At 36.5% G+C, this 20,885-nt stretch overlaps 1 protein-coding gene across 9 annotated transcripts in view; it reads right to left on the minus strand.

Moving 5' to 3' along the window:
- EBF1 (EBF transcription factor 1) overlaps window positions 1-20,885 on the minus strand; it is a 449,651-nt gene that overhangs the window by 423,163 nt on the left and 5,603 nt on the right. For all 9 annotated transcript variants that reach the window (XM_072630865.1, XM_072630864.1, XM_072630862.1 and 6 more), the window contains exons 5-6: window positions 11,255-11,328; window positions 639-707 (exon numbers count right to left, since the gene is read on the minus strand). In XM_072630865.1, coding sequence (XP_072486966.1) covers window positions 639-707; window positions 11,255-11,328 — 143 coding nt within the window. The remainder of the gene's footprint in view (window positions 1-638; window positions 708-11,254; window positions 11,329-20,885) is intronic.

A 20,885-nucleotide genomic window follows, 5' to 3' on the forward strand; every position in this document is an offset into this window, starting at 1 on the left:
TAAAACAGATTTATTGTTCTACCACGATTTACTTGGTCATGTCAGATTAGTAATATGGATCTGTTTAAAAAAACAATAATTAAGACAAGCAGGATGAATTAATCAACTCACAATCCAGTAAAAGTAGCAATCAAACCAGGAGAATAATAGTAGAAAATCTTAGTTCACAGATCTCTTTTAACTGCTTTTATGCATAAATAAAAACCTTAAAATGTAGATGGATTTCTTCCAACAGAACTACTGTAGCTAAAAGTGATAATGATTCAAACATTTTTCAAATAAAAGTTAAATATTTATAAGTACCCAACCACATTTCATAAATCACAAACTATTATTATTTTATTTCTGAAGCTTCCTGGCACAGCATGAAGATTGAACCACAGAAAGTCAGGGGAGAAAAAATATTTCTTTCAGAGTATGAATCAGACACAAAACCAGAGCCCTCCAAGGAACAGGTCTCCCTCCAAATAACATTCCATATGGCCTTCATGGGAACTGCAGTCACAGCTCGGCTTAATTCACTATCAACAACCAAATTTCATCCATATACATCCATAACCCTTGCCCGTTAGTGACACAGGGCAGGTGTTTCATTATAATGAGGAATAAGAATTCAAGGAAAGAATAGTGGCCCCTACCTGTCAATTATCACTGGATCTGAGGGAGTCTCATTTCGGTTGCCACAGCTTTTCTTGTCACAACAGCGGCTATAGAGCAAAAGTGAAAGGATTTAGTACAACCATTACATTGTAAAATTATCATTAGGCAGACAGAAGGTTCAAATTGCTGGGTTACATATGGTAGAATTACCATGAAGCCATACCTGGAACTCAACCGATCTTTGTGACAGAAAATTCTATTTGGGTCACCTATGGGTTAATGATTATGTTTAACTTCTTCAAGCACAGCTGGGTAGGAACCATGAGGTGGGGGTGGGGTGGAGTAGGGGATCCTCCCCATGCCGTGAATTACAGACCTAATAACTGCTGTCCCATTCACTAACCTACATAGGGGCAGATCATGGAATGTTAGAACTAGAGGAGGCCAGAGAAATCATTGAGGCAATCCCTACAGTTTTACAAAAAAAGAAACTGAGATCCTGAGTGAGGACTAACTCACTCAGGGTCACATAAAGCCTAAGTGTCAGGACCAGAATTATATTCTGGAGGTTCTCACTCCAGTGCCAATGCTCTTTATCCTCCCTTTTGTCTTTCATAGGTTACATATAATGTATACAATTGCCACTTGGATCCAGTGTAAAAAAGGTTCAGAATTATAGAAAGATCAATGGGATTTCATTTTGTAGGAAGCAGAAATAATGACAGAGGTACAATTTTTTTCCTCTCTCATGATTATAGGACAATAGGATTGGGGCTAAAAAGGACCATTATGACCATTTAAACAAATCCCCTCATTTTACAGATAAGGAAACTGAGGCCCAAGATGTTGATGATGATGATTGATGATGACAATGACAGCTGGCATATATAGCACTTCAAGGTTTCTGAAGCACTTTACAAATATCTCACTGATCCTCAAAACAACCCTGGGAAATAGGTGTCATTAGTTTACCCATTTTAGCAATGAGGAAACTGAGGCAGCAGAGGTTAAATGACTTGCCAAGGGTCACATAGTAAGAGTCTGAGGCTGGATTCAAACTCAGGTCTTCCTGACTCTGGGTCCAACACTCTATTGACTACAGCTCAAGCTTACGTAGTAATAAGTAGTAAAACTGACATTTGAACTCAGGTCTTCTGACCCTAGGTACCTCGGTGGTGCAATGGATAGAGTAATGGACTTGGAATCAGAAAGACTCAGCTTGAGTTCAAATCCAGCCTCAGACATTTACTAGCTGTGTGACCCTGGCAAGGTCACATAACCCTGTTTGCCACAGTTTCTTCATCTGTAAAATGAGCTGGAGAAAGAAATTGCCAACCACTCTAGTATCTGCCAAGAAAATCGCAAATGGGGTCAGAAAGAGTCAGACACAACTGAATAAGAACAAACTTGTAATCCCAAATCCAGTCATCTCTATTCTCTTTATGGGGAAAGTTTCCTTCAAATAAAATGATTCCCAAATCCTAAAGTAAAGGCTTGCTTAGAGGCTACCTTCATTACAGTCAGAATTTCTACAGGTGAGAGGAGAGCAGCAGAGAAAGGCTATAAACTCCCCAAGCCAGCTGCTTTTAGCATTCAAGTTTGAATACTGTTTTAAATTTTCTGAGAACATTCATGGCCACTCATATCATGATATGATTTACCCTAAAACTGATGCCCCTCTATCAGGTCATATATAAAGCAAGTCTGTGAAATGTAAACTCCCTCTACCCGGACTCCACTCAAACTCTGACTCTGAGGTTTGTATTCTTTAAAAACTAAGATCTTGCCATGTGCCAAAGGATTTTAAAATATTATTTGTGAGGAATGCTCTTTGGAAAATGGACCATTTAAGAATTACATTTATAAGTTAAATTTACCATGGTGCCCAATCCACACAGACTGATATAAACCAATAACAGTTGACATGCACATCACTCTTTAATGTTTACAAAGCCCTTTACTTTATGTCATTTAATCCTTGAAATACACCGCTGCCACAGGGGTCATTATTATCCCCATAAAGACCACTAAGGCATGGTCCCTGCCTTCAAGGAGATTACAGCAGAGCAGATTATAGACTGCACAGTTTGTAGTCTGTGCTGAGTTCTACATCATCTGCATGAAATGGAGCTCAAATATATCTTAAAGAGAGGGGTAGAACAAACCAAAGGATGTAAAAAACAAAAACCTCTGCTACAAACTTGATTTGTGATTTTCCCACTACAGAACAAGCAATGCTTACTTATTTACTTATTTATGCCTACCTACATTATCAACTCAAGAATTTGGTGATAGAATCTAACTTCTAGAAAGAAAAGTCTTCTACCCTAGCTCTAGCTTCCCCTTGTTTTGAGTGCTCCCTCTCCTCTTCATTTTGCAAAGGCAACAGAACAAAAAAATCTAGAAGCCTTTCTCCTTCCCTGGAGAGCCCAAATTGCTAGGGAAACACCCAATATTTTTTTTTCTCCCAAGCAAAGGTTAGATGACATTTTTTGTTATGTTATAGAAGGTCTTCTCGTTCAGTTATGGGAACTGAATGGTCTCAGCGATTCTCTTGGATTCTGTAATTATTCTTTCCTCTGCTTCAACAGCAAGTGAGATAGTAGATGGCTCAATGTTTATCCTCCCTAGTGACCTTCTGGATTGTTTAGACTTAGCATATTCTGAATGGGAGTCTCTACTCATTCATTCAACAGATATTTAGTGATTTTCATTTATGCAAAGAGTACTGTACTAGAGACTTTATCCATTGCGCAGTATGGTAGTTCATTCTCTCCAAACCTGATTTAATCAGGTAAGGTCTCAATGGAAATGAGAAATGGTACCTTTGTTTACTATAGGAAGAAGGGCATATGAAATGTGTTTGGGATACCTTGATTTAAAATGAAAAGTATAAAAAAGACTAAGGAGAGAAGGGAAAAGGAGGAATTGATATCACAGAATGGAAGAAAACAAGGGAAGAATAGGAAAGAATCATAGAAGACTAAAGAGAGTAGGGGAAAAAACCAAGCTAAAGGAACTAAAACACAAGAGAGGCCAAAGAGAAAAAAGGAAAGACCAAAAACCAAACCAGAATGTAAAGAGATTAGATCAGTTAACAGCCCTGATTTTTAAAAAAAGATTTCATAATTATGAAGAATATTTTTAAAGTCCCTTGGTCTTTTGCCACATCCCATCTCACAGCGGTTTGAGTAAGATCCTTTTTTTAACATTACCATTTGATAGTGAATATAGGAGCATTTTGCTGTATACCCTAGCCTCGGGGCATCACTAGATTTTTTTCCTAAGCCCAGAATCCATTTTGCCATTCTGTACATTTGTTTATCATTAAAACATACTCAAAATATTGAGAGTCCCTTTCCCAGGATCTTACTATGGAAACAAAGGACCAGGGAATTGGGACAAACTGCCAGGTAGCAAAGCCCTCTGAAAATCCACTGAGAAAAAGCAACTATGGTGTAGAGAAAAGAATTAGAAAACTTGAGTTTAAACCCAGCTCTGCTACTTCCTAAGTCATATGATAATGGAAAAATCACTTAACTTCCCTGAAATTTAGTATCCTCACATGGAAAGTTGTGGCCCCTAGGGCAACAGAGAAACATGGCAGGTATAAATAGTTTATAGCATATTATCAAAGAAAACTTGTTCCTGTATAGGGCCATAAAAGATATTAGAGATGTCCAACTAGAAAAGGAAGTGAGCTGGTCATGTACTGAGAGGACAGACCAGTCATATCATGAGAATGAGATGATGGGTGGACAGCCTATGTGCTCCTTTGATATCCATGTAGTAGATATCCATCAAGAAACCTAGAAGAAGGCACTCCTAAACATCAGGTTGACCTGAAGTGGAGGACTTATGGATCATGGACAAGAATAATAAAAAATGAAAAGGTGTAGATGGGTTATGAACTATACTGTTGGAGGCACAGCTCACAAAATTAAATTCCAGATCCATCAATATGACAAAAATGGGAATTATATATATATAATGTATATATACAAAAATATACATATATGACGCTTATTCTATAGGATTGGTGCACCAATCAAACAATATGTAAAATTACGTGTAAAGTGCTATATGGATATAGAGAAGCAACATGGTGTAATGAAAAGGAGGCTAGAAGACATATACTAGCCCTATGATCCTAGACCAGTCACCTAATCCCTTAGTACCCCCAAGAAACTCTCTAAAACTATAATTTGTAGGTAGATGCCTTTCTGCATGAGTAAAGAGAGTTTTCTGACTGAAATCTCTCTAGAGCAATGAAATCAAAGATCAGAATTCTAACTCCCTCTCTCTGTCTCTCTGTCTCTCTCTCTCTCTCTCTCTCTCTCTCTCTCTGTCTGTCTGTCTCTGTCTGTCTCTCTGTCTCTCTGTCTCTCTCTCTCTGTCTGTCTCTCTCTCTCTCCCTCTGTCTTTCTCTCTCTGTATCTCTCCAGATATAGATAGATAGATAGATAAATAGATAGATAGATACACACATATACATACATACACACAATGGAGAAAAATATATGCTAAACAACAGACAACTCACTTTTAAAATGTATTGTTATAATAACACATACAGTTAATAATAGTAAATACTTATATAGCACTTAAAGACTTGCAAAGAGCTTTCCAAATATTGTCACTTTATCCTCACAACATTGGGAGGTAGGTTCTATTATTACCATTTTACAGGAAACCGAGGCAGACAGAAATTAAGTTACCTGTCCAGGGCCGCACAACTAAGGCCAGATTTGAACTTATAACTAAGGCCAAATTTGAACTCAAGAATTCCTGACTCCACATCTAGCACTCTGTCACCCACTATACCACCCAGCTGCCTAGGTTGTCCAAATGTAGTCATTTCCCATTCTTTAAGGCAATGATCAAAACGAGTGTTCCAGAAGTAGGATGCTGAGCAGTGCCTTGAGGTGCAAGTTTGATTGGTCTCTAACCAGCACTGTCCCAGGATGAAGAGTTAATTCCTACATTAAGGGAAAAAAGGACTGAAAGAGATCAACTCCAATAGTCCCAGCTGTGTGAACCCAGAACCTGACTCTCAGCACAGGCATTGCTGACCAAGCCCTGTGTCTGCCAAGGGATCCTGCACACAGAAGGAAAAGAAAACGAATGTCTACCTTGTAGCCTTGCCCAAGAGGCTCATCTCTAGTGAGCTGAGAAGGATCTCCTTAAATGAGGCAAGAAAAATTTAATATTTCCCCATCGTGGGGTCTGCATTTATTCCAGAGGCCTGAAACTTTACTACCAGTCATTTGCTCCAGTGGGATATAATTCTAGGTGGTTTCATGGGAGAAAACATTTGGTTTGCAATCTCTGAGTTTCTACAAGGCACAGACTTGTCTCACAAATACCAACCCTTGTTCTTTCTCAGGAACTGAGAAACCCTCTCAGTTCCTATCCTATGTAGTAGTAGTTTCCCAGAATCTTCAAACAGGCTGTCTTTCCTTCTTTCCATGTATTCAAATCTTAGCCATCCCTCCAGACCCAGTTCAACCCCTCTATTTTTGGGAAACCTTCTCTGATAACTCCATCCCACATTAATTTCTCCCATCTCTGGATTTGTGTATTGCATCTCCTATGTTGTGCTGCGTAATGAAGTGCTTTATAAAATGCCATCTTGTTCCTGAAGAGTTTGATCAGGGGTGGTCACCTGATATTCACCAAAAGAGTACAAGATCCTTGTGGACAGAGGCCACCCTATTAGACTTCAGTATGAGGGAGAAAAATACAGGAGACCGAGGTTCTAGTTCTGGTTCTCTCACTAACTTTCTGCTCCTCCTCAGGTAAAACACTTCCGTTCTTTAGGTCTCAATCTTCTCGTCTGTAAAATGCAGGGGTTGTACTAGACAGGCTCGAAGGCCCCTTTCAGCTCTGACATTTTGTTCCTTTGAATCCCTCAAAGCACTGTACACAGTACAATGCACACAGCAGGGATCTAACAAATACCTGTTGGTTCATTGAGTCTGTAGGTTATACTATGCATTTATTCCTTGCCAAAACTCAGGAAAAAAGGGTGTAAAATGAGATACAGTGAACTCTTCTTTTATCCAGAATATTTAGACAATTTAATGTTCTGATTTGCTAAACATTCTGATTAACAAAATGTTACCACTGCTCTAATGTATACGTGGATTTGTCCGTTTTCAATTGACAGATTTTCATTCGATCTTATTTAATTTTTCCCCAAAAAAATCAACTTTATTCAACTTAAAAAATAAGACTATACCCACAATACTAAAACTGAACTGAGCCCAATTGAATCCCCCTTTGACAATTCAAAAGCTACTCCAGGTCATCACTACATATATCAATTACCATCTGTCTTGCAACTCTCTGTAACTCCTATTGCGGAATATTGTATATTGTATTTATTGGTCTTTAAGGCACAAGAAGTAACATAAAGGGCACATGTAGCAAGAAAATACAGGCCAGTCGTATATCAAGACAGGGATAACATATGGAGAGTCTAACATTGGAATGGTAGTCATATAATATGAAAAGAGCTAAAGGAAGGTCCCAGTACATTGAGAAGATCCTCTATGGAGATGAATATATATCAACTAATGAGAATTACATGAATGCGAAAGACTGGGTAACTTCCAGTCTTCACCAGTAAAGAGATATCTGTACTAAAGAGCGCACAGATCTCTCAAACTACCAAAATAAATTATCTGTGTTTGTGGCTTCATCACCTACTAGAAAATAAACTCTATGACGTCAGGGACTATAATTTATCTAAACCTTCAAGCTCCCCTAGCACCTAGTATAATGTTCTCTACCCCACAGATGCTTAGTAAATAACTGTTAAATACATTAAGAAAAAGTAATCAGAGCATTATTCTGGATATTCAGTCATATTTGACCTGTGGACCATAACATGCCAATGCTCTCCAATGAATATTCTCGGCCAAGTTACTGAAATGGTTTGCAATTTTCTTCTCCAATGAATTAAGGCAAACAGAGATTAGGTGACATGCCCAAAGCCACATGGCTGGTAAATGTTTGAGGCCACATTTGAACTCAGGTCTTCTTGATTCCAAACCCAGAGCTCTATCTACCCAGGCCATCTACCTGCCTCTGCAAGAGATCTTCGAGCTCATCTAATCTAATGCACTCATTTGAAAAACAAAAAACAAGGAAATTAATTAAGTGACTTTCAAAAGGAGAAAAATTGCAGAGCGAGCCTCTGAGCCCAGGTCCTCTGAACATAGTGCTGTCTCCATCTTTACATGCTTGGAGTACAGGGCGGTGGGAGGGTTGGAATTACTTATCTTAGCTTTCTAGTTGTTTAGAGCCCAGATTAATGGAAATTTTATGTAAACAATAGCTCAGTTTTAAAAATTGATTTATGATGCTTATCAGGTAATCCTGAGCAATTCATTTAAACTCCTTGTGCCTCAGTTTCCTCATGTGACCCTTCGTGATCCTTCTACAGCACCAGAAGACTTACAAGGTGCTTTTCCTCCCAACAACCTATGAGGCAGGTCATGCCAACATCATCATCTCTGTTTTATAAAGGAAATGCTGCAGCCAGAGAGAGACAATAACTTGCTCTAACTGATCTGCTAATAGGAGATGGGGTCAGGATCTGAACCCTCGTCTTCTAATTCCAAATCCACACACCTCAATTAGACGCCTCCCAGCGGGTGCTCTGAACACATATTTTAAGTTTATAGTTCTGGTTACACGGTGTATGTTTGTTTATATTTAAATATGGGAGAGGAGACTATGCATCCAACTGACAGACCTGTACTCTAAGAAAATTCTTAACAGGACCTGGCCACTTCAACCTTTACTCTCAGTTACTGATAAAAACCCAATGTCTACTCAACAGTATTTTTAAACTTCCCATTAAATCGGTAAAAGATTCCCCTGCCATCAAGGCAAAAGGACTGCTTCTCCAAGGATAACAATAATTATAATCTAAGGATGTTAAGTCCTGCAAGCAGTCAGAAAAAATGGTTTTTTTCCCCCATTAACAGAGCACAATGGATTCCTTCAACTTAAACAGTCACCTGAGATGCAACTCACTGTCTTGTCTGCAACAAAGCAAAATCATTCAGGGTCCCTCTTGTAAATTGGAATTCTCTATGTTCCCTATGCCATGGCTTCAACATACTATAAATATACTGCTTTTGTGCCATAAATGCAAAGTTTTATTGTGCAGTTAGCCTTGATAGAAAGCACTGCAGAAAGTTGTTTAGAAATTAAATATCTAAAAGAAGCTCTTTTGAAATCCAGAGCCCTCACTATTTCATGTCTGAAATGAAGAAATTTCATCTTAGGGAGAGCGAGCTGTCTTTCACACCATATGGCTAATGGTAGTGCATAGCAATTAGCTGGGCTGATTAATGGTGAACAGACTCTAATTTTATGCTTATAATTGAGCCCGCATTCGCACCCCTGGTGCAAATTCAGCACATCCCAACTTCCACTTACAACAGGCAAGAAATCAAGAGAAATAGAATGGTGTGGAGAGTGAGAATTTTTTTTCCTTGAGCCCCCTAAAGAGCATCAGATTTGCAATTTAAAAGAGTGTTAGCCACACAATAGATGACAGATTTGTATAATAGGGTCATGGCGGCCTGGTAAACAAACAGTACCCCTTACAAATCTATAGGCAGCTAGGAAAACTGTAATCTGTAACATTAGCAATATGACATTTTGAATATGGTTTTTCTCTCTCAGCCTTGTAGCAAACATCATAATTTGCCTTCAGTGGATTTAGATTTTTATTTTTTCTATTTTCTGTTTTTAAAAAATAGCAAGAACACCCTTAGTCAAGTCAGCCAGCCAGCATAATAAAGTACTTTGAACCAATGAATTTTTAAAACAAGGAAAATACAAACTGCACTAATAGAGAGTAGGCCTATATGTGAAAGGCCTAATGCATCTTTGAGTATTTCAAGAATGGAATTATTCTATCTAGTTCCAAATACATGTAGATAGAAGATGCAAATCTGTGAAATACAGATATTAGCAGGCCTATCTAGTTAAGATCCATTCTGCTGTCTATTACCTGCTTGGCTGAAACCACAGGCAAAGGAACATGGAAACTCCATACCAATGACATGCTAATTGAGGATAGCTTGTATTTTTTCAACATAGTATGTGGCCCAAAATGTGTGAAGGGGCTAATATTTTTAAAAGGTCCTCCATCACAAAATACATTTAGCTGGTTTAATTGTGAAACATACAGTTCAATTTTCCTTTGTGAAATATATCTTTATATTCTGAGTCTCTAATCTTTCTCAAATAGAATACTGGAGGAAGAAATTTTAGTTCCCTCATAAGCTGTTGCTTGAAAGTTTAAAAAAAACAACCTATTTTTGTATTAATTAACAGATTTCACAAGTCAAGGAAGTGAGAACCTGCTAGATGCCTATGTATTAAAAATAATAATAATAGGCTGATATGTTAAAAGTTTGTTGTTGTAGGCTGGGGGATGGAGGGAAAGGTGTTGCTGGTGGGGGAGAGAAGGGAAAGACTGGTAAGAATAGGAAAATGTTGGGTAAATATTTGTGATTTCCCTAGCCATGGGAGAAAACAAAGCTATTTCAATTTTAATTCCAGGAAAACAAAATAAAGCATCTTTAAAAAAAAAAAAAAGCTCTTTTACTTGATGTTGAGTTTGAAAACTCCTTTATCTACTGGTGCAAAAGTAGTGGACACTATCCATCAGAATCATGGCAAACTGCTGGAAGGCACTAGATTGGTCAGAACTGGTGATGGGGCCAGTTAGTGTGGGACTCGAGGAAGAGCTTGTATTGCTGACAGGATAATCAATCACTTATCTTTCACAGATGAATTCAGGCATCTTTGTACTGTATCCAATTATTTAAAATGTATTATAAATAATATGCCTGGGGTATTACTTTCATAAAAAATAAAAGACAGGAATAAGTGGCAGTCCCCCAAGTTTTCCTATAGAAACCCATGAATGAATGTGCCACTCACACTTGTTTTCATAAGATACCTTCAGTCTTGTTATGGGCAAAATACCGACTCTGGTTTGGAGGCAACATGGATTTTTATATATTTCTGAGGCTAATCCTTCCCATCCCTCCAAATGCTTACCACTTCAGAGAATTACTATCTACATTATCATAATTGTATACTGTATGGCTAAGATTTGCAGTCCGGAATTAAGAAAAATCAGTGCTCAGTTCAGGGTGGGAAATTATGTCTCTGAAAGGAGTGGTCATAATTTTAAGTGGGAGAATTAAAAAGGGGAACTATAATTTTCAAGTCTAACCAAAATGAAAGCGACTGCTGACATCAATAGAACCCTTACTCATTTTACTAGAAATGTTGTTGAGTGCATATATTAACACTAAAAGGATTATATTGTATTTTATTCATTTGGAAGAGAGGAAGGGAGGAGGCTGTTCTGTGCCCATTAATACTGTGATATCAAAATGGAAATGTATGTTTTTCAGGATGAAATCTAATAAATAATTGAAAACGACTGTGATGCCTGATACTTTACTCCTAAGTGTTCATGTCTAACTGTTCTTTTTAGATCGTCTTATGGAAGCAAGATAAATGAATGCCCTAAAATAGACCTCTGTTCAACCTAGATTTGAGATGCAAATTCATCTTCTCTTTGCTAATTAAAGGAAAACAAGATAATCCTTACCTGCACATGATTTCATGTGTGAGTAATACTCTGCACATTTCTGGGTTCTTGTCTTGGCCTTCATATACTATGGCCTGTAAACATAAGCATAGTTTTAATTTAAAAGGAATACAACTGAAAAAAAAATCACAATATAATACTTGAATAGTTTACTATTGTTATCAGTGGAGAAGCTTTATATAGCAGAATGCTTCACTTTATCAATTGTTTCAAGATATATTGTTGAAGATCAAGTCAATTTCAATCTATTTATTATGAATATCTTTATATCAGTAAGTAGAATGCACCTCAATCACTTATTGGCTACATGACATTGGGCAAGTCACTTAACTTCTCATTGCTCTAGACAACTGTCTGTGATTGTAAGTTACCAGAGAAAACACTGACCTGCATCAGCAGGAGTTCCTTGGCTGGAATTTCCCAATATCAATGAAATCACAAGCTCGATCCCTATCCTTATCCCTATCCTTATACCCTACAAAATAAAAATAAACCACTGATGAGGGTGGGGAGAAGGATGGGAGATTAGGGGAGGAATGGATGAAAACCAGAATATCTGACAACTTTTTGATTATATTCGCTGAAAAAAATTTTAAAGCAGCTGGTCTACTTGTAAGTTTAAAAAAAAAAAAATGCATTCATGGAATAGCCTCACTACTTCACCACTTTCAGCCCTGAAATTAAATGTTCTAGGAGAGTGAACTAAGAAGGAAAGAGGGGGTGATACAAATTAGTCCATTTAACTACTCTGTCATCATCAATGTGAATCATTGTTTGGGGAAAATCCTTCTTCACTCTAACAAGCTTGAGAACCTGCTTCATTTCTTAGACTCTCACCCACCCAAACAGAAATATGCACTGACATATGTTCGAAATGGGGGAGAGCCATCAGACTGCCCACACTCAACTAAAAATTCTTCTCATCTGAATCTCAGAACCAAGAATCCTAAACCACACTCTAAGCCAAGAGTGTTTTCCTTGTATAAAAGCACTTGAGGCTTGGATGTTTTGCTTAAATTCATAAGGAATGTAACTTGTGACTTTAGCCTAGTAGCCTCTCTTTTAACCTCTGTACAACATTTCCCCACTACATGCTAATATCTGTGCTAAAGAAAAAGGTATAGCTATTGGTATTCATGGCATTTTGTATTGGGATGTATTTTAGGTAAACTCACACTGTATCACTGCATAATCCTAATGAAGCACAACTTCAAATTGTTAATAAAATTACACTTTCACACATTTACATAACCCTTAACTTCATGGTAGCAAAAACTACTTAAATTAACCCAATAGCACCCTAATCTAGTACATTCAGATATCTCATTTGCTTTTTTCTACTGGTTTTTTAAGAAGAAAGTGATTTGCTTTTGAAACTAAATGTTATAGAATATTTTTCATTCCAGTGAAAGTATAAAGGTATGGGTATAAATAAGTGGCAAATTGTAGTTAAACTGTCCACATCAGAGTAGAAAACTGAAATGGCTGCTGCAACAGAGCTCTGTTGTACATAAACAAATTATAAAATGAAAATGTCAATAAATGAAAAACAAGTTAAAGTATCTCACTGTGTCATTTAAGTTAATATTTTTCTAACATTAGCCTATAATCTTATATTCCAAACCATCCTCTTTTTACTGCCTAATTAGATGTTTAAATAGATTACATGAACTAAGTAAAATATAAATGTTCAGAAAATGAAAAATTATTTTGCCTACTTTACTTATTATAGTCACTTCTGCAAAACTTAAAAGGGTTAGGTGGTATATACTTAGATCCAATTCAGGGTAACAAGAAAATACAGATATACATAAAAATATATTCTGACATTTTTTGTCAATCCCAGTGGCCCTACATTATTTACATGCTCTCATAAATACCCTTGATGACTTCCCTTTCAACTTAGTCTTTTCTTTCTTCCAAATGTATATGCATCTACATATTTTTTAAAATCCTTGAAGCTGTGTTGTAATAGAATTCTGTAATGACATGATGTTAATTTTGGATTGAATACTTCCAAATACAAAATGACATGAGAATCAATAGTTGTACTTTTTTTTACAAATGTAATGAAGGAATATATTATGTGGAAGTTAAAAGGTTTATAAGGTCAAACATAAGTGGTGGGGAGTTTTCTACTATTTTAATATGACTATTGTGTTTAACTAAAAATCCAAATCAAACCACATTGGTTACATCAAACCGTCTAACTTTAATGAACCTTTTGCTCCTGGATAGTGCCAATCCTTCTCCAGCCCTCCCCGAACCCCCAGTACTGGTAAGGAAGTTAGTTGGGCCTATCATGATATCCAATTAAGACAATATTACATTGTAAATATATTCCTGACTCCGAAATGATAATATGTGACCTGTGATCTTCCAGAAAATATGTTTTTGTCTTTGGCAACTGAATACCACTTGCTCTAGATTCCCTCTAAATACTCCTTTTTCACAGAATGTTAAACTAGCTTTGTTTTCAGCAGGCACAGCCAAAAAGGAGGCACTTTCAACATCAATTGTTGAAATTGTAAATTGGATGAGTTATGAAAATGCTAGAAACAGGGGGTCGAGTGGGAGTAGAGAAAGCACATAGTTGTTTGTGTGTCTGTTCTCCCTCTCCCTGGTTTGGCCTTTGGATAGATTTTTTGGGTTTTGTTTTATTTTTATTTTTCTCATACAAGGCAAAAAAAAAAAAAAGTATTGTGCCTATGACTTCTGAGAGCAAGACCAAAGGGGAGATATTGCCACTTCACTCTCCGGGCAGGATTGGAATCTTTTAAATATACTAGAACCTGGATTAACACTGTTGATGATAACATCGAATTCAAGGTAAGCAAGGTCCAACTTGAACCCTACTCAAAGAGGTTTCATTACTGAAAGATCAAACACACTGTGTTATAAGGTAATTTCATTTATAAGCCTCAACCCAGAGGACGTTATTATAAGGAAACTCCAGTGTATAAGTACTGGATATGTCTAGTTTGATATGTGCATCTGACTCAGTGGGTGACCTCTGAACCTAAGCTGAACGCTGACTACATAAAAGACTTGGGTTTGCGTTTTATTTAGGGTTTTTTCAGTTCTTTAAATTTTCTAAAACTTGCCCACATAGTAGACAGCCACAAATCAAATCCCTATTTTCAATATTTATCACAAATTAGCCCCACACTTCAGTAAGTGTCCAGGTAATAACACCTGGTAAGAAAGTTGAAGGACTTTGGGCAAAAACATAAGGAAAAGTTTTTGGAATTTTTTTCCTGATAAAAATGTACATTGTTAGGATAGGAGCAAGATTTGGGAAGTGGTTGGATCAGCTGGAAGATCAGAAAGGCATATAAACAGCATTCAGCTATCTTAAGTGTAGCCATTTTATAGACAGCTGGGGTGGGACCCAGACAGAGAGACAAAGAAGAAGGCTTATATTCATCTTACATAGTAAATCATGTTCCTGTTCAGAGTGAGAATGGCGTTGTTCAGTAAAAGCAACAGAGACAACAATGTTTTAAATAAATCAATTTGTTAATCAATGGTGAAGGGTAGAAGAGCTACTGTTAGACTGGAAGAGAAAAAAATAACTAAAATATTTTCTTTAAATAAATCAATTGCTTTGGAATCAGGCTGAGACTTGCAACGTAAAAGAAAGTGTAAAATCAAGAGGAAAACTAAGTTCAGCTACTTGACAGTGTATGTAGCAGAACAACAATGGGATTGCTTATAAAATGAAATTTAATTCATTAAGCTCTCTTTAGCTTTGAGAACTTGCTAAAATCAATAAGAACCATTTTTTTAAACCAACTATCAAATCGTCTAAATCACTAGAGCAGATTCCAATTTGAGGGGCAGAAAAGTGAGAGTGAAGACCACCCTTTCTTTCTAATGTTTTTTGCACCAAAAATTAGACTTAAAATTAAAAGTGCCATTTGGAGAGGAAGAAAAAACTTCAGTTACAACTTTCAAACTGAGCTTTTATCCAGATCAATTTCTGTAATTTTTTTTTCAGAAAAAAAAAAACAGAACTACTGAAGTTTCAGAACATTATAGCTTCTCCTTTGCTGATTATTTTATACTTGGAGAATAAAATGCTGTAGGTTTCAAATGCTTAATTAGAAATTAAACTAGGGCATCTTTTTGAAAAGACATAAATGGAAACAACACAAAAACCTTTCCACTGTTGCTGCTGTTTTGAAGGACACTTTTTTAAGTGGGTGCCTTCTTAGTCTTCTCAAATAGTTACCGAGTTTTAGAAGTTAATTGAAAGTTACTGTGTCTGTAAAGACAACCACATAGAGGAGCTAAAAATAAATGTGCAAATAGACACCAGGATCACACTTCAATAGAATGCCAAAGGAAATACAGAGTTAAATACTTCGGTTTTCTTTGTTTACATTGCTCATAGTTTTAACTCTTTGTATTCCATACATAATGGTCAATGCCTTTGACGTTGGTTCTACTAACTTTGGTATTAGATCACATTAAAATTCTTGACTTAAAAAGAGTCAGTCTTGGTGTGAAATTAAGCAGTAGCAATTAGATCATTATTGGTAAATAACAGCTACCTAATAGCAACAATGTTTCTAATTTCCCACAAGTCAAAATGCAATATTGAATGTCTTAGCCTGTTTCCAATACCTATGGACACATACAAATAAAAGTCCAACCGTAATAAGCTGGATCCTCACTTGCCACCTCATACAGTTACAAATTCACAAACAAATGTACAAAGTAACTCCTTCAACCAGAAATGGCGACCGTAGAAGCCTATGAGCACAGATTGTCGACCCTTTGGTAGCAAATTACCAAAAACTGGAACTAATCGTAAAATAATACGAACACCTACAATGTAACTACACTATGCTATTAAACAACATATTCAGCCTCAAAATCTCCTCTGCTCATCATTAAAGATGTAGTTATAATGCAGGCCTAGAAAATATAGAGAGAAGGAAACAGGGGTTCTGGCTACAGCTTGATTTGCACCAGGAAAGAAACCAACAAATCAAACATTTTTTTTCTAAACAATAATTTCAAATGGTATTTCCAACATTCATTATAGAAAGAATATTTTAAAAGTTTTTTCCCCCACTCATTCACTCGACCAGTGGTAGACAAATTGCAAAGATGAAATTTCAGCTTAGCATCTAAGCAGGCCTGTTTTCAGAACTGAATTAGCAAAGTAGCAAAGGAATAATATATTCAGTTCATTGCTCAGTCACATCACAGCACTGATTTTAAAGTATGTGACTTTAGGATACATCGTTTATATTTCAAAAAACTAAGTATCCTATAAGTATCAGAAGAAAAGAATGTCTTTCATCTAGAGGGTCACCAAATTTCTTTCCTGAGAAGAAACAACAGGATTTTATCCATACCATAAGTATATTTAAATCTATGTGAATATATCCACTTGGTTCCATGCATCTAATATCACAATAAGTTAGCGATATGCCATCTAGAATCAAATTCCAAATAGCTTCTTGTTTAACAACTATAAACAAAATTCACCATTATCCCAACTCTGTTTATCACTTTCTGTTATAGGTAAAGCTATCAATGTATCCATACAAACTCAATAAATGTATTATTCCTAATATGTTCATTTTTAATGCTGTTCAAACATTCACATGGAAACAGCTCTAGCGTAAATATCCCCGAACAAATGGCTGTATATTATACAGGAGGGAGCAGTTGGACTGCCAGACTGGGAATGCACTAGGCCATCTGGCTCCGGCAGTCTCTCCAAAATCATCAGCTTTGTTTTCACCCCCAGACTCCAAACAACACATTTTCCACTGTGATGAGTTTACATTTTCCCAAACACAGGTCCTGATCATGCATAAAAATTCCAAACTTCTTCATTCCTCTATGTGCAAGAAAATTAAAATCACCTGTGTTTTTGACATATCACCAAGGGATGAGAAAACTGTGAAAATCTGGCTCCCTGTACACTTGCCCTGTCATTTTTTACATTTGAAATCAACCTCTCTGTCTACTGAATTCCTATAGAACTTATTGATAGAACAAAAATGTGCTTATCAACCAATGAACTATGTGCTGAAAGGCTGTTAATCAAATCTATGCGAACGTGGCAGGATATAATGAAGCAATCAATAGAAAAAAATGCACTTGCATCAATAGTTTAAAGTATTGGGGAAGTCAAAACAAATTTAGAAAAGATAGTTTAACTGGAAGGAGAAATCTGACAAGGTTTCTCATTACTATAGCTTGGAACTCCCACTGTAGCTGGACTTTTTTAGAACTCAACCTCATCACCTGTCTTAATATCCATACGCACACAGAAAAGGGAACCGTAGTAGATGAAATTCTTAAGACGCACCCCTTGTGTTTTCACTAGATTTTTTGTTCACTATCTCCTCATAGCAAACTGTCACTGTTTAAAAAAAAAAAAAGCAAGATGGGAGGAGGAAGTGGGGGGGTGGCAAATGATTTTTTTTTAAGCTAAGTGACTTACTGAAGCTCTCCTAGTCACATTTCAGAATGCAGCATGAAAGCATGAAGCACATTTAACCCTCAGACCTCCCCTACAAGGTTCATTTGCACTTCTGCAGTAGATGATGGCTGTTTCTGTGAGCAACAGCTACAAACTTTTGGATCCTGCAGGGTTATGCATACTCTCTAATGGAACACGGAAAACTGCAATGACACAAAAAACAACCTATTTTTAGTCCTGCTAAACTTGATTTGAATAACTCTCCCTGAAGTGACCCTCTCCAGTATGTTCTATTTGGAAAAGGGAAGGGGGTTTTGAAAAATATTATTTCATGACTAGGAGAGGAAAGGTGGGGTCTCATTATACATGTTGGCCTATAATAAACCTTCTAATTTTCTCTCTCTTTTTTTGGTCCAATATTAAAGTCTCTGCCCCCAACTAGCTTAATGAGACACTTTGAAAAGTGTGAATTTATTGTGTCATATCAGTACTTCTTGGTTGGTTGAATTTATTCTTGGTTGGTCTCATCGCTCTAAGGAGGCAGACTCTAGCTCAAAAGCCTTCTATGTGAACATGAAGAGAGCCTGATTAGCAACGGGTTTAATTTCCTTAAAATGTCCCTTTGAGTTCATCTTAGCTTTGTGAATCAGGGATGTGACTTCACACATGTGAAAAAATGCAACTGTGAAATGAGCAAGTGTAAAGAGGAACAAGACAATTATTAGGGTACACAAGGATGGTCAGGATGTCATCCTGATCATTGATACTTTGTGGTGTTACCAGAACTCCTTATATCATTATAATTACATTATCATGAATGCAAATATGTGCTTCTAGCATCAAAAAAAACCTGATCTACTTAAAAGAGCTTAACTTAAATGTAATCATTTAATTAGCCTGCTTATTTCAAGTCTGCTATTAGAATACAGAATATCTGACTGGAGGGCCATTGTATATTTAACTTGAATTAAAATTTAACAAATATCAAGTCAGACTTAGTGTTTAATTATGACTGGATATTTTGAAGGTAAATGAAAATTTTCTGTGTTACTCATTAAAGCTAAAATATAAATTATATTGTCACATTTGTGAAAGGTTATACTTCATCATTATATTGTACTTTCTAGATACTGTTACATTAACTGTAACTGCTTCCAAGATAGTTGCTGTTATTCTATGTAATCAAAAATCCACTAGATGCTATGCAGGTATTACCTTCCAAGGAGAAAATTTCAGCAAGTGTACTATTGTTTGTGTATCTGATATGAAAGCAAACAGGTGGCTTACTACAAATTGCCTTTTTCTTGATGTCAAACTAAATTCAGAAAGTTAAAATAGGTATTGATGATTAATTTTACAGTTCTTTGTTGCTTCTCCCAAAAATCTTAATTAATTTCAATTAGTAGTTTTAATCTCATGTGAATATTTCTCTCTCTACCACAAGTACTTCATCATACGGATGTTGCGTTTTTAAGAGAAACTATAACTTTCTCCCAACAGGCTAATGGTTGCAGATGAAAAATCAAGAGGTCAAACAATGCCATAGTCAAGATTTTTCTTAGCCACAATAACCTTGTTAAGAAAATGAATCTGGGTTCATTGTCCTACAGAAATCAAAGGTTTCATGTTTTAAACTAGTTTCAAAGTTAACTGCTGTTATGGTTTTTTGTAAAAATCATATGTGGATAAATTCTTGATGACTTTCTTTGTATTTGTAGCTTATCATACACTATGATGAGGGGCAAAATCGAATGTTGTTGTGGTTATTTCTGAGTCAAAGAAATTATTTTGAACATACGCAGATTTATTCTCAAGGGGGGAGGAACAAGATCTTCAGGGCCACACTGAATTTTGTTAAATATTTGTGAGCTTATAGTTTCATACTACGTATTAAGTCAGTAACTAATTAAATTCTAATGAATATGTTTAGCTTATGTATGATGTCTCATGTTTCTCTTCTTTTGCCCCTGCAGTTAGAATGTCAGAAAAAAAGATATTCAGGAGTATCAAAGACAGTTTTCAAGAACAAAACTTCACAAGAGATTATTTTTGTTGTCAGAAAGGCAGGATTTGGGGTTTTGAGAGGTTTTTATTTTGTTTTGTTTTTTGTTTTTCAGGGGTATGCTTTTGCCTTTTTTGGAAAACAAAACAATCTCAAAAAGAAAGAGGCTAATCCATCTGATGAAAGAACTTGAATTAAAGAACACAGGTCCAAGTTTAAATCTATATGAGTTGGATTTACTAATCCTAACCCTAAATCGAATAATAACTGAATCTTCAACAAATCTATTTTAAAGATAAATTTCAATAAGGATTCATAAGAGTTTCAAATTCAAAACACAATTTACCGTGTAGATAAGAATATTATACTCATGTTTTCTATTTGGGAAACGATGTCAATCAAATGAGCTGTTATTAAATTAATCCTTAATGAATAATTGGAATTTATTTCAACATCTTACCAGACTAAAAATAAAACACACATGCAAGGTGTATACTCTGTCTAAAAACAAAGATTTGTTTTCTCCCATCAAACAAATCTACAACGATCTGAAACTCTTGGATACAGGATAGGGCAAACCACATTCCCTTTTAAGAAGGCTACCATAAAGAGACCACAAATACTGTAAATAAATGATAAATATCCCACTGCACTACTGACTGATGTAAGATGGATAACTTTCCCTCTTTGTCCTTTTGTTCCCCCCACACACACACCTCCAAATAAACAAAGCTTTCCTTCCCTGTCTTTTCTGATACCAAAGCCCCTTCTCTGGTACCGAACCAGCTGTTTAATTCTGAAACTAAAACTTTTTCTCTAACGAGAGAGCTCCCGTGCCTAATTAAAACACCAGGCCTCCTTTTGTGACTGTGCTCATAATTGTACCTTTTAAGCCATAACTCAGCCTTAATGTGGACTGTTTGACACTCGCGTGTTGGAAAACTTAAAGAAATGCAGCTTATGCACCTTTAAGACCACAAGCTCGCTCATGCTGCCTGGCTTTCTGCCAATCGAAGAGCTGGAGGATTTTTCTTCAGAATATGCCCGTACAATTGAGGCTCCCTGGCCTCCCTCATCTGAACTTGCAAAGGAGAGCCTGATGCTTGCCCTCATCTCGGGATGCCATTCAGTCAACTCTCCTCAGAACCGGAAGGAGACCAAGGATCACACAGACCTCGGGT

The sequence above is a fragment of the Notamacropus eugenii genome, chromosome 1 (genome assembly GCF_028372415.1).
Source record: "Notamacropus eugenii isolate mMacEug1 chromosome 1, mMacEug1.pri_v2, whole genome shotgun sequence".
NCBI lineage: Eukaryota > Metazoa > Chordata > Mammalia > Diprotodontia > Macropodidae > Notamacropus > Notamacropus eugenii.